Source organism: Erythrolamprus reginae, chromosome 3, assembly GCF_031021105.1.
Source record: "Erythrolamprus reginae isolate rEryReg1 chromosome 3, rEryReg1.hap1, whole genome shotgun sequence".
Lineage (NCBI taxonomy): Eukaryota > Metazoa > Chordata > Lepidosauria > Squamata > Dipsadidae > Erythrolamprus > Erythrolamprus reginae.
In genome coordinates this window covers 199,965,584-199,980,227 of record NC_091952.1, presented here as the reverse complement: position 1 = coordinate 199,980,227, position 14,644 = coordinate 199,965,584, and the positions used below count along the sequence as shown (strand labels likewise).

General features: G+C 36.9%; 1 protein-coding gene across 2 annotated transcripts in view; it reads right to left on the bottom strand.

Moving 5' to 3' along the window:
• The window catches only part of MYOM1 (myomesin 1), a 94,409-nt gene extending 89,023 nt beyond the window's left edge, over positions 1 to 5,386 (bottom strand). For both annotated transcript variants that reach the window (XM_070747586.1, XM_070747587.1), the window contains exons 1-2: positions 5,251 to 5,386; positions 2,428 to 2,851 (exon numbers count right to left, since the gene is read on the bottom strand). In XM_070747586.1, coding sequence (XP_070603687.1) covers positions 2,428 to 2,813 — 386 coding nt within the window. In that variant the 5' untranslated portion in view covers positions 2,814 to 2,851; positions 5,251 to 5,386. The remainder of the gene's footprint in view (positions 1 to 2,427; positions 2,852 to 5,250) is intronic.
• Positions 5,387 to 14,644: the final 9,258 nt, after the last annotated feature.

Here is a 14,644-nt window from a genome sequence, read left to right as displayed (position 1 = left end):
GCATTTTATTAAGTATTAATGCATTTGATTACACTTTAACAAGGCAAGTAAGGCTTTGAATTCTAAGTACACTTTGTTCTCTTTACGTAGCTTATCCTGAAAGTTATTCTCCTATTTGTACTGAGCTCTCTTTCTATTAAATATATATTTAGCAAAAATTGTTATTGCAGGATATAATACTTTAGAGGGGAAACAAAAGCCTCATCACCAACCTTCCACTGAACTTCTTGGTGAGCTTTTGGGACTAGGCCATTTTCCATGACAGCTACTTTTGGACAAGCCAGAAAGCAACGGCAGCAGACTTGTAATACTAACAGATGACTTATTCCTATAAAATAATCTTCAAATGGGGCCACGGGCCTCTAAATTTTAGAAACCACTGCTTTACTCATCAGCTACTCAGCACATTATAAAGCCTATCAAGTCAAGCAATTTAAAACATTCACCATGAGGCAGTTGAAAAATGTAAACTGCTTTTAAGCCTGCAGGACAAGCTAATTAGGAATCAAATGTCTAAATTCCCCCCACGCCTCTTTCTCTACATCTCAGCAGATGACTAAAGACATAGTTTGTGATGTGCCAAAAGCAACTTCTTCAAGTTACATACAGTCTGCTGAACTGGGCTTTTCCATCTGGCCAAAGTACAGAAATATGGTAATATTTGGCCATATGACCAAGAAATTATTGTAGCAATTTAAAAAAAACCCCACTTTTAAAATGAATTTTTATATTACAGAAGAAAAGAAAAAATTCTACAAGATGGTAAAAAAAATTAAAAATAAAAGACAGTAAGATCGAATAATAATACAGTAGTTGGACTTCAAGTAAGGAATGTATCTTCCCTGGCAGTCCTGAAGATGCTCCAAATTGGCTTCAGATTGACAGGTAACCCTGACACTCACTACATAATCTTATAAATGAAACAACCCACGAATTCTTGCTATTAAATAATCCAGTTGATGTTTGGACATGTACCATTAAAACTGTTTTCTGAAGATGAATAACACAATTGGTAAAATAATGAATGTGATGATATGTTTAGCAGTATCAATAATCTAATTATACAGGTTGATACTGGGCTCACCCACAAGCCTAAATCCATATGATAAATTAATCACTTTTTTAAAAAAAAAACCACATTATTTCCTTTTAAATATTCTGAGAAATTATCAGAATAAAGCATGAACGTAATTAACGGTAAAAAATAATTTATCTTTGGATAAGAGACTATTGTAGTCACTGACAGCTAATATAATTCAAACACTATAATCCAAAGAGTAGTTAAGTTAAATGGGTTCCTTTTATTGATGTTTATTTGGCAACACCAACAGATGAATTATATTTAATTCTTTTACCATAGAATTATAGAATAATATGAAATCAAAGCCAAAATAAGCATAACACATAACATAACATATGCAACATTCCTGTAATACTTTTCTCCTCCAGAAAAACAGCAGTGGGATTAGGAGCTAGAACACAGCAGAAGCACTAAATAGAAAATTTCCCCTCCAGCTATTTTACTTATAATCAAATATTTGATTAAATTACTTTTCCACCCAGAGGAAGATGTATAACCTTTCTTTCCATAGACAGAGTATTCACCAGCTGTGCTGGTGAATGCTCTGAATGAAGGGAAACTGGATAAAAAGAGTTTGAATAATGTTTCTCCATTTCCTCAGTCAAACCCACAAACTACATAACTAGTTAAAGTGCAATCAACAGATTGGTTTATGATTCCGATGATATAACATCCATTGTAGCGTACAACATGGGACATAAATGGCTTTGCAAGCCAAATATACAAGAACATTTTGTAAAAAGGTAATCTGAGAAAGCTTGGTTGTCTCCCAAAAATGTTTATGATCACAAAATTTTATACCCAGGAACAGTGTTCCCTCTAATTTTTTTTGGGGGGGGGGGGAAATATAGTGTCTGAGCGGCAGTCCCTTCGGGACTGGGCGGCACAGAAATAATAAATAAATAAACAAACAAACAAACAAACAAACAAATAAAAAACCCACCCTGTTTTGCCTCAGAGAATTTCAAAATAAAATACTGTACTGTGTGTCTATAATAGTGAGCTCATAATAGGGCAACTCTATCAATATCAAAATGCCACTTAAATAGTTGAGCTAGTTTCAAACTAGATTTTGATTTTCTTTCTCTCTTCCTTACTCCCATTCTTTTTCTTTCTCTTTTCCTTCCTCTCTTTTTTCTATCTGTTTCTCTCTCTTCCTCTCTTCCTCTCTCTCTCCTTCCCTCTCACTCTTTCCCTCTCGGCTTCTGGGCAGGTTTGGAAAACTCTGAGTTGATGATGATTTTTAATTGAGCGATTGCTCACTGCTCAGCTTAGAGGGAACTATGCCCAGGAAATGAAAATGGTTGGGAAGTTACCATACTACATAAAATTGTATTTCACCCTACCCGAGATAGTATGGGTCATATCCCAGACGATATGCTTCAGCTTTCTTATTGACCAATTCAGATCCATGATGATATGCTCCAGCTTTCTTAGTGACCAACTCAGATCCTAGACTGTAAGCTGCAGATCGTTTACTGTGAGCTGCAGATTTCTGTGCGTGAGCTTCTGTTAATTCTTGGCTGGCTTCTGTAGACTTTTCATCAGAAAAATCTGATTCCTGACGGTAGGCTGATGCACCTCTGCGACTGTAGGCAGTAGAGCCATGGGTATAAATGGCAGATCTGCGCTTTTCTTCTTTCTGATATTGGCTTAGTGTGGATTCTAGCTCTTTGTGACGATAACTCCGGTCGAAATGTTGATGGTGCCTCTGATAGAATGGTAAAGACATTTTGGATTTCTCCTAATCCAATTCACACTTTGGATAAACTGTCAAAAGAAACAAGATAACTAGTTAGTCATTATACTCAATTCATACAATATGTTTTATGTTTTTATAAGAATAGAATAGAATAGAATAGAATAGAGTAGAATAGAATTTTATTGGCCAAGTGTGATTGGACAAACAAGGAATTTGTCTTGGTGCATATGCTCTCAACATACATAAAATAAAACATACATTTGTCAAGAATCATGTGGTACAACACTTAATGATTGTCATAGGGGTCAAATAAGCAATGAAGAAGCAATATTAATAAAAATAAAAATAGAAAAACCATCAAATGAATATTTTTCCACAAATTTCTTTTTTTTTTTAAATCAATCCGCCATCAACAATATTGTATAATATTAAATTTTAGGAACAATATATTCACAGAGATATAAATGAAACTTAGAATGTGCACAAATAACGTCTTAAGAATTCCAGTGACACGTAAAATATTTTTACGTCATATTTTTGACTACTTACATATTTTTGATCTTTCCCCCAACTAACTTCAGATTGTGTCCCCTTGTTCTTGTGTTCACTTTCCTATTAAAAACACTTCCCTCCTGGACCTTATTTAACCCTTTAATATATTTAAATGTTTCGATCAAGGGGGGACATGATCGAAACATTTAAATATATTAAAGGGTTAAATAAGGCCCAGGAGGGAAGTGCTTTTAATAGGAAAGTGAACACAAGAACAAGGGGACACAATCTGAAGTTAGTTGGGGGAAAGATCAAAAGCAACATGAGAAAATATTATTTTACTGAAAGAGTAGTAGATCCTTGGAACAAACTTCCAGCAGACGTGGTTGGTAAATCCACAGTAACTGAATTTAAACATGCCTGGGATAAACATATATCCATCCTAAGATAAAACACAGAAAATAGTATAAGGGCAGACTAGATGGACCAGGAGGTCTTTTTCTGCCGTCAGACTTCTATGTTTCTATGTTTCTATGTTTTTAAAAAATGCAGATTCTGAAATCTGAATGTGTATTTGTGAAAAAAACTGGTACTGGATACTAGTTAAAAATAAAATGAAATATCCTTTTAATATAATGTAAAATCTTATTAAATCAAAGCATAACGTAAAAAAGCAACTCCCATAAAAATATATTAGCTTTTGCAAACCAAAGAAGAAGAGTATGGGAATCTGTAATTGTTCAAATGCTTAATATAGGGAGAGTTTATATTTTAAAATATTCACCATTCTGTGATTTATTTATTATTTTTGTATCTGTTCGTTCTCTTTTAGGACTATTAATCAAGAATGGAAACTAACAGTCTCTTCTTCTTCATTGGCCTCTGGAGCTGAAGATTTATACAATTATAATTTTGTTGAAGTGCCATGTATAAAATGTCATCCCACACATTAAAAAAAAAACCTCTTGACCTTTATTTTCTCAGTCTTTCCTGTTTATGCGCCATTGCTTAAAAACCCTATTCACTCTACACATTGGCATCAGCTTTACAATACAGTATATAACAGGCTTGTGAGAAAGGACTTTGAAATATCTATGTCCAATTTAATGGACATTAAGTTAATTTTGCATATATGGGGAAAAAACCCCCAAACAATTCATCTAATTCTTTAAACAATAGAAACTATCCAAGGAACAGCTTTTTGGATTATAAACCTATCCAGTTCGAAGAAGGCCTAATGAAGATGCTCTTTTGTCCTTCCTGGGGTGACAATAATTGTTTTGTTACATTAATCCTAGTTTGTGAAACACACATTTTGGGGAGTTTCTTTAGCCTACTCTCTTTAAATTTTTAGGAAAAATGTTCAGATATCTATTTCACTAGGATTTTATGTATTAGATGAATTTATTATTGATGTTGTTTGTTTTAGTTTAGTAAAATTAATATTTAAAAATGTGAGTTTTTTTCAATAAAGAAACAACTAATGGTTGATATATTTACATTCACCGGAACATAGATAGAAAACATCAGTGCTAACAAGATATTATAAAACTTCTTATATTTGAATGGATGATAGTAAAATGCATTTGAAAAGTACACTGAAATCTCTGGGCAAGATAATATTAGCACTTTGGTAATCTAAAAAAAATGAAATAAATTCTCATAACACAAATCCAAGTGTAGAAGATACTTGTTGCTCAGCTAATTTTTTAAATTTTACATCAAATATGAAAAATATTACAAAGATTTTAATAGCTAAATTAGTAAAATACTACAATTTTCTATTATTTAGCTTTAAGATTCCTTTGATTACCACAATTACTAGAATTTTCCCAGGCTACTGCTGAACTCATAATAATTTGCGCAAAGATAATAATTATCTGTGCAAGGATGAGAAATGAAAGAAAAAGTGGCATTTTGTCCGCAGTTTAACATACAAAGTAAATACTTTTGAGCAATACTTATGTAAACTTACCAGAAGCCAGGTTCAGTATTACAGTAGTTCAATCTTGTATGTGGATGAATGAGAGGAAGAGAGAAATCCAATTAAATATCAGTCCAGCAAATGGTAGACAGGACCTGTGTTGAGGATGGACTCCCAACTCCAGAACAAAAATAATGCCAGCAGTCACTGGAATGTGAAAGCAACACTCACAACCTTTTAAGGCTGCGAAGGCTGTTAAAAATAGCAAGAGCAAAGAGGGAGTTAGAACGCTCACAATCTTTCTGCAAATATATGATGACAGTAGCTTTAAGCTACAACTTTTCTTGTCTCCAAATCATAACTAAATCCTTTCCGACAGCTTAGAAATGATGTAAATGTGGTTGTGCTACTTTAAAAAAAATAAAATAAAAGATAAATCTAATTTTAAAATGTGGTAGCATTAATACATCCTTCGAGAATAGAATTTGATTTCAGCTAAATCGATTGGTGACCAATATCTACTTTGCCTTTCCCATGCAATGTTGGAAAATTGTGTTTTCACAAAGTTGCAGGGGTTCTTAGGCATCTCAGAGAGCAGAACCAATTATCTCTGAAGTTAAATCGATTTGGCATGTGCACAAGGGAAGCTGCTGTGATCATTGTTTTTGCAGTGCTTCCTCACGTTGACAGAGTGGATTCCCTCCTCCCTACTTCTTTTTTTAAGATTCCCCCCCTTCCTTGCTGAAACCAAGACGTCACAGTGCTTTGGTTTCCCCAATTCCTGCCAGTTAAACAGATGAGCATTTCATTTCATTTTATTGGATTTGCTAACAACAGTAATAAAAACAATGTGCGACAATCCAATACTTAAAAACTAAAAGCCCTTATTTTAAAAACCAATCATACATACAACGTACCATACATAAATTGTGGAAGCCGAGGGGGAAAGAATATCTTAATTCCCCCAAGCCTGACAACACAGGTGGGTTTTAAGAAGCTTGCGAAAGGCAAGAAGGGTGGGAGCTATTCTAATCTCTGGGGGGAGTTGGTTCCAGAGGGCCGGGGCCGCCACAGAGAAGGCTCTCCCCCTGGGTCCCCTTGAGCAGCTCTAACAGTAACTTATTTATTTATTTTATTTTATTTATTTATTTATTTTGTCCAATACACAATGAGGGTTTTAGTGGGTATATATCTACATACATATAGTAAAACACATGATGATAGTTATAGAGGAGATACTCATAGTAAAATATATTTAAGAAATAATAGTAATAATAATAATAATAATAATAATAATAATAATAATTTATTAGATTTGTATGCCGCCCCTCTCTGAAGACTCATAACAACGATATAAACAATATTATAATGGCACAAATCTAATATTAAAAAACTAAAAACCCTATCATAATTAAAAAACAAACAGCACATGCATACCAAACATAAATTATAATAAATCTGGGGGAAAGATGTCTCAAATCCCCCATGCCTGGCGGTATAGGTGGGTCTTAAGTAGTTTACAGAAGACAAGGAGGGTGGGAGCAGTTCTAACCTCCGGGGGGAGTTGATTCCAGAGGGCCGGGGCCGCCACAGAGAAGGCTCTTCCCCTGGGGCCCGCCAGACAACATTGTTTAGTCGACGGGACCTGGAGAAGGCCAACTCTGTGGAACCTTATCGGCCGCTGGGATTCATGCAGTAGCCATGTAGGGCTTTAAAGGTCATGACCAACACTTTGAATTGTGACCGGAAACTGATCGGCAGCCAATGCAGGTATAGTAATATAACATATCAATGAAAGAATATAAGAAGAGATATAGGAATAGAAGAAAGGTATAGGAGATATAGGAGAGCAATAGGACAGGGGATGGAAGGCACTCTAGTGCACTTGTACTTGCCCCTTACTGACCTCTTAGGAATCTGGATAGGTCAACCATAGATTGGAGGTTTTTTTCCCTTTCCCCCTTTCCCATCGTTTTTTTTCTTTCTCCATCCCTTACTGTAGACAGCTAAACCTCTACACAGAGAAGAGCAGGGATGGAATTGGAGAGTTGGCTGCCTCCTGGTTTTGCCATTTTACTACAAGTTGGTTGGAGGAAAAGTTGGTCAGTACAAGAAGGAGAACAAAAGGACCACTGCTTGGTACTATGCAGTAGGGCAGAAATGATAACTTCAGATGAGGCAAAGGCAGTGGCTTACCGAATAGAGCTAAAACAAAGTCCTTCCTAACATTTTAATATTTTGTTTTTCAGTTTGAAAGCTGAGATTCACATGGGTGGAAACTAAACAAGGAGAGAAGTAACTTAGAACTAAGGAAAAATTTCCTGACAGAACAATTAATCAGTGGCACTGCTTATCTCCAGAAGTCATGAATGCTCCAACACTGGAAGTTTTCAAGAAGATGCTGGATAACCATCTGTCTGAAGTAGTATATGGTTTCCTGCCTAAGCAGGGGGTTGGATAGAAGACCTCCAAGGTCTCTTCCAACTCTGTTATTATTAGTGTCTATTAAGATAAGGTTCCAAATTAAGAAGATAGTTCAAGTAAAACCATTTATTTAGGAATAAAAACAAATAAGGAGCCTTGAATCAAAGGCTGGCTGGTTTACTTGTAATTAAGCAAATCTCAGCTGTTTCCTGTTTTTAAAATTTTTTGTCTCATAAAGATTTATTTGGAATTATGTTCTAACATGTCAAGTCAAAGACAGTAACCCCTATTTCTAGATCTGGGACACATCTTCTGAAAGACAGATACATTCAAGTAGCATTGTAATTGTGATCATCATCATAATCGAGTTTGACTATCTAATTAAATACATCAGGGCACTATGCTGCAGTGATAACTACAGGTAATCCTCAACTTATGACCACAACTGAGTCCAAAACCTAGGTTGCTAAGTGAGAAATTTGTTAATTGAGTTCTGGCCCCATTCTATGACCTTTCTTGTCATATTTGTTAAGTGAACCATTGCACTTAACTAATTGTCAAATTAGAAACATGTTTGTTAAGCGAATCAGGGTTTCCCATTAAATTTGCTTGTCAGAAGGTCGCAAAAGGGGATCACATGACACTGGGACACTGGGACTATCATAAATATGAGTCAGTTATGTAGCTTTAATTTTGATCACATGACTGTGTCATAAGTTTCTTTTTTCAGTGCCGTTGTAACTTTGGGTGGTCACAAATTAACTGTTGTAAATTGAGTACTTTCTATATTCCAGTGGCTGGTCCAGCTAGCTTGTCCTGCTTTTTTCTCCATGATTTTTTTTCTCCATGGTTTTTCAGTTGATCCAACACTGGCTCATGAAATCAATGAACCACCATAAGCCTAGAAGATCATGTTTCATTCAACCCTTACATCTCCAAGTAGGTGTTCTCTCAGTTTCTGCTTACTTGGCAAAGCACAATCTTCCTTTCCCACCTCCTGCTCACTTAACATACAAGCTTCGCTTCTTTTTATTTTTATTTTACTTTATGTCCCTTTATACCGCAAAATAGAATGTGGCTACTTTATTTGTGTGAATCGGAACTATCAGTTCTTCTTTATACAATGTTTCCATGGATCTACAAAGGAATTTGAGAAAACAAAGAACAGTTTGTTCTGCTGTTGCTTTGATTATTGTAGCATAAGATCAGCAATGCTATATTAAGGGAAAGAGAAAGAGTTTGCTTTAATATTAATGTGGGAAAGAGGTGAGAAAGCAAAGGAATGGCCAAGAACCAATGAAGAAATAAACATTCCTAAAAAGGAGCCACTGGGAGATTATTGTTTACCTTTCATGCATGGGTAGAAACAACGGAAAGGACAAGATTCTCTCCATACTGCATCCACCCATGTTCCACAAGACCTGTGTTCCATAGCACTTGCTGCCCAAAACACCCAACCACATTCGGTAGCTCCCAGCTGCAGCATCCATACTTGAACACCTCCCCACAGCTCCTGCTTATCTCCCCATAACATCCATACATAGGTACACACGAGTGTCCTACTAGTCCAGTTGCCTGAGATTTCACCTACACCCACATTGCAGTCACGTGAGGTTCTCACTTAATGACCCACACTGTCCTGGGATTATGATGGCAACCAGGAGTGCTGAGTTTGCTGCAGTGTAATGTAATGTTACACTTTTATGACATCATTTAGTGACAATGAAAATTCCAATCCCAAATGTCATTGTATTCCAAGGATTACTAACAATACTAGATTAGATCTCATCTTCTGCAACAGCAAAAGTACAATATATGGCTTACAAATAAAAGAACCTTTTTCCAACAGTGACCACACCATGATAAACTTCAGTCTCAACCTAAGCCACGCTAAGATCCACCCAAATAACGCGACTCCAAAATTCAACTTCATCCCCTAACCTCCAACACTTTATCCTTAGACTATCCACAGTTGACCTCTCCAGATTCCTAAGAAATCAATAAGGGGCGTACATAAGCGCACTAGAGTGCCTTCCATCCCCTGTCCTATAGTCTCTCCTATATCTCCTATATCTTCTCTACTATATCTCTATAAGCTTCATTGTATATTATTCTGTATTGGACTAACTAACTAACTAACTAACTAACTAACTAACTAACTAACTAACTAAATAAATAAATAAATAAATAAATAAATAGTTGAGTGTCATTATTCGGCTTTTAGCAAAATAAACACTGATAAAACCTTGGGAATCCTGACTTAGCTAATGCTTTACATTTTAAAAAAACTTGTTTAATTAAAAAAAACCCCGTGGCATGATACAAACAAGGGGATTAGCCTAACCTCTCATGTCATCTTTATTTCCATACAGTATATTTTCCATCTCTTTGTGTTTCTATTTATATAGCTGACTTCAGTTTAATGAACTTTCTCTTTGACAAGTACTGTAATGTCTATTGTAATCTACAAATGACTATTTAAAACTAGAGTCAAGCATCCTTGAAATTTAATTTAATTAATTAATTTTAATTAAATAAAATATTTGGTACTTCCTCTGTAACAGTAGAATACATACTAATAATCTCAGTACTAAATATTTGGGAAGGCCTTAAAATTGTATTAACTTGCAGTAGGAATGTTTCTAAAATATAGCATTTCCAATATTGTTTTTACATTAATATCACATTACATTTACATCACATACTGTTTTTACATTTAGCAAAGACAAACCTTTTGATCAGAAAGAAGATTGTTCAAGTTCATCAGCCAAAATATTCCTTTTTATTTAGGGGCCCATTCTTAGCATATTATGTATATGATTATGATCACAGATGAGATTTATAAAGATTCCTTCAATTGCTGTATTTGAATATTCTGCAAAGCTATTTGTATCATAGTTCACTGTACACAAGTATAGCTCACAACATAAAATTCATTCCAACATTTCTAGACCCCTCAGGGAATTACTGTTTCATATGATACATCATTAGTTAAATATTTACATTTGTGGTTTTCAATCAGCCTTCTCTCTGACTAAGAATTTTATTTGGGGAATATTATTGGTACTTTTAATGCTGCCGTTAACTACAAGAGTTTTACATGTTTCAGTATATATATTTTATTTTCACAGGGCAGAATCCTATCTACTGTATTTTCCCCGAAAATAAGACCAGGTCTTATATTTTTTTGAATCTTGAAATAAGTGCTTGGCTTTATTGCCATGCACTCAAAAGTCCGATTGGGCTTATTATCAGGAGATGTCTTATTTTGGGGGAAACAGTATACATTTAACTTGGAAATCATTCCATAGTAGTACCAAACTGATCTGATTTTAAATTTAATTTTTTAAATTTCCCCAATTTTCTTTCAAATAGTAAACAAAATAATTTCAAATATACTCTTTAAAATGGTCTTTTGCTCCCCAAAATTACCTTAAATGATTGTTAACTGCTTCTTGTTGCCTGTCCTTTAAAATCAGAGTATTTGGGTGTCAGACTATCCAATTGAATCATGAAGTCAATAGGCTTGCCGACATTATCTACTACACAGTAAAATTAGGTTCATCATTATACACTTCAGAAAAATGCTCACATCAAATTAGGTAATGATTTTATAATCAAAGAAAACAATTGAGAGAGCCACACTATCTCTGGGTATAAAGTTACTTGTAATTTGATGGGTTAGTTTGGTGTGCTGGAATTTTGAGAGCAGACTATATGAATATTCTTACAAAATAACTATGATGGAAGAAGAGGGTTTTGTTGAATTATTATTATTGTTGTTGTTGTTATCATTATTATTATTTATTAGATTTGTATCAACATTCAGGGCCACCATCAGGAATTTTGGGGCCCCATACAGCCTAAGTGTCTGCCCCCCCCCGGCCATTTTAAAACTACTGCCCCCCAAATCCCGTGCCATGCCCACCATGGCCACACACCCTGGGCAAGCCCTCCCCCGGCCCTCTGAGGTCAAACACAGCCCTGATGTGGCCCTCAATGAAATTGAGTTTGACACCCCTGGCCTAGAGGCTAAATCCTATGAACAAGGGCTAAGAGAATGAGTATGTTTAGCTCAATAAATAGAAAATTGAGGGGGAATATAATAGTAGTTTCCCAATCCTTAAAGGGCTGCCACAGAGCAGATGGCATCTATTTATTCTCCATGCCACCTGAAGGTAGTACAAGAAGCAATGGGCGGAACCTCACCAAGAAGAAATGCAATCTGGAAATAAGGAAAAACTTGGGACTGGGCGGCATGGAAATAAATAAAGAAACAAACAAACAAACAAATAAATAAATAAATAAATCCCTTCTTTTTTATTAAAATAAATTAATAGAAACATAGAAACATAGAAGACTGATGGCAGAAAAAGACCTCATGGTCCATCTAGTCTGCCCTTATACTATTTCCTGTATTTTATCTTAGGATGGATCTATGTTTATCCCAGGCATGTTTAAATTCAGTTACTGTGGATTTACCAACCACGTCTGCTGGAAGTTTGTTCCAAGCATCTACTACTCTTTCAGTGAAATAATGTTTTCTCAGGTTGCTTTTGATCTTTCCCCCAACAAACTTCAGATTGTGTCCCCTTGTCCTTGTGTTCACTTTCCTATTAAAAACACTTCTCTCCTGGACCTTATTTAACCCTTTAACATATTTAAATGTTTCGATCATGTCCCCCCTTTTCCTTCTGTCCTCCAGACTATACAGATTGAGTTCATGAAGTCTTTCCTGATACGTTTTATGCTTAAGACCTTCCACCATTCTTGTAGCCTGTCTTTGGACCCGTTCAATTTTGTCAATAATAATTAAAAAAACCCAAAATCCATTATTATTAAAACTAAAACAACCAGCAAAACTATTAATAAAAACAGGTGAGGGCTGGGTTTTTTTCTCTGTTATTATTTAAGTGCTTTTACCATATGCTTTAAATCAAGAATCACTTCTCCCTCTGTTTCTCTCTTTTCTGACATTCTCTGCCTCAATCATTTTCTCATTTCTCTTTTTTTCTCCCCTTTTTCCTATCATTTCTCTCTCTTCCTTCCACTCTTCTCTCTCTCTCTTTCTTCCTCTCTTTCACTCTCTTCCTTCCTCTCTCATCTTTCTTTCTTTCTCTTTCTCTCACTCCCTTCCTCTCTCATCTCTTTCTTTCTTTCTCTATCTTGCTTTCTTCCTCTCTCTCACTCTCTTCCTTCCTCTCTCATTTCTCTCTCTCTCTTTCTATCTCTCTCTCTCTATCTTGCTTTCTTCCCCTCTCTCTCTTTCTTTCTTTCTCTCTCTCTCTTTCTCTCTCTTGCTTTCTTCCTCTCTCACTCTCTTCCTTCCTCTCTCATCTCTTTCTTTCTTTCTCTTTCTCTCTCTTGCTTTCTTTCTCTTTCTCTCACTCTCTTCCTTCCTCTCTCATCTCTTTCTTTCTTTCTCTATCTTTCTTTCTTCCTCTCTTACTCTCTTCCTTCCTCTCTCATCTCTTTCTTTCTTTCCTTCTCTCTCTCTTTCTCTATCTTGCTTTCTTCCTCTCTCTCACTCTCTTCCTTCCTCTCTCATTTCTCTCTCTTTCTTTCTTTCTCTCTCTCTCTTTCAGGTCCCTCCATTTTCCCCTTTGGGAATGATTTGATATTGAGAATCTTGTCATCAAGTGAAGTGTAAGAGAAGATGACCTTCAAGATTGCTGTAACCCTACAGGGTATGTCTTGAAGAGCTGAGCTAGTAATGCTGCCATGTCTTGAAGAGCTGAGCTAGTAATGCTAGTAACAAACAGCACTTAGCCATTGCAAGTCCATGTCAAGGCTACAATCCTTTTCTGGATTTTAAGTCAGGCTGCTTAAACACTACCCAAATCAGTCAAGTTTAAGCCACAAGACTGATTGATTGACAGGATTGTTTCCCATTTCTCGAAAGAGAGGGAGGGAGAGAGAGAGGGGGGGAGGGAGAGAGAGAGGGGGGGAGGGAGGGAGAGAGAGAGAGAGAGGGAGGAAGGGAGGGAAAGAGAGATATTTTAATTCTATATTGAATCTAAATGACTCTTTTTGTTTTATTTTGCATTTAAAAACTGCAACGATTTGGGCAAAAGATATGCACAATTATATAATGCCAAGATGGAGGGAAGTGTTAATATTTTATTTTCCTCCTTCCAGTTCAGATCAAGCCAGCAGTTATCTCAATATACTGGAATCTGGGTACTTGCTCACAGTTAGATGTAGAGCTTTACGTTAAACCAGTGTTTCCCAACCTTGGCAACTTGAAGATACATGGACTTCAACTCCCAGAATTCCTTAGCCAGCATTCACTGGCTGGGGAATTCTGGGAGTTGAAGTCCAAATATATTCAAGTTGCCAAGGTTGGGAAACACTGCGTTAAACAGTTTTTCTCAAATTCTGAGCCCTATCAAGTATAGCAGCAGATATACCTATGGGGGGGTGGAAAGCAGGGACGCCCAATTCACGCCGCGCGTGCCGGCCAGGGCCCGGATGAGGCGAGCGCCCGGCCGCCCAAAAGCCTCGTTTCCAAATTCCAATTACCAACGCCGCGCCGCCGCCACCCCAAAGGGGCTCCTACCTTGCTTCGCCGCACGCACGGCACCACGCTTTATTTCGGGACCGGGACCGGGAGGACCGCCGCGCTACCAAAGGCTCCGTCGGGGCTTCGAGTTCTGCCTCGCCTTTTACTTTGCTGAGCTGCCGGCAAAAGAGGGAGGGTACAGTCTGCGCATGTGCAAGGAGCTGCTGACTTGGCGCCAGGAGGCCAGCCGACGGGGCCCCCTAATTGTTCAATTTGGCCAGGCCTTAAAAGGCCCGGCCAAATTGAACAATTAGGGGGCCTGGCCTCCTGGCGCCAAGTCAGCAGCTCCTTGCATATGCGCAGACTGTACCCTCCCTCTTTTGCCGGCTGCCTGCTGCCTCACCTCACCTATTTTGCTGAGGTGAGGCAGGCAGGTGGCAAAAGAGGGAGGGTACAGTATGTGCATGTGCAAGGAGCTGCTGACTGTGGCCCCCCCTAATTGTTCAATTTGGCCGGGCC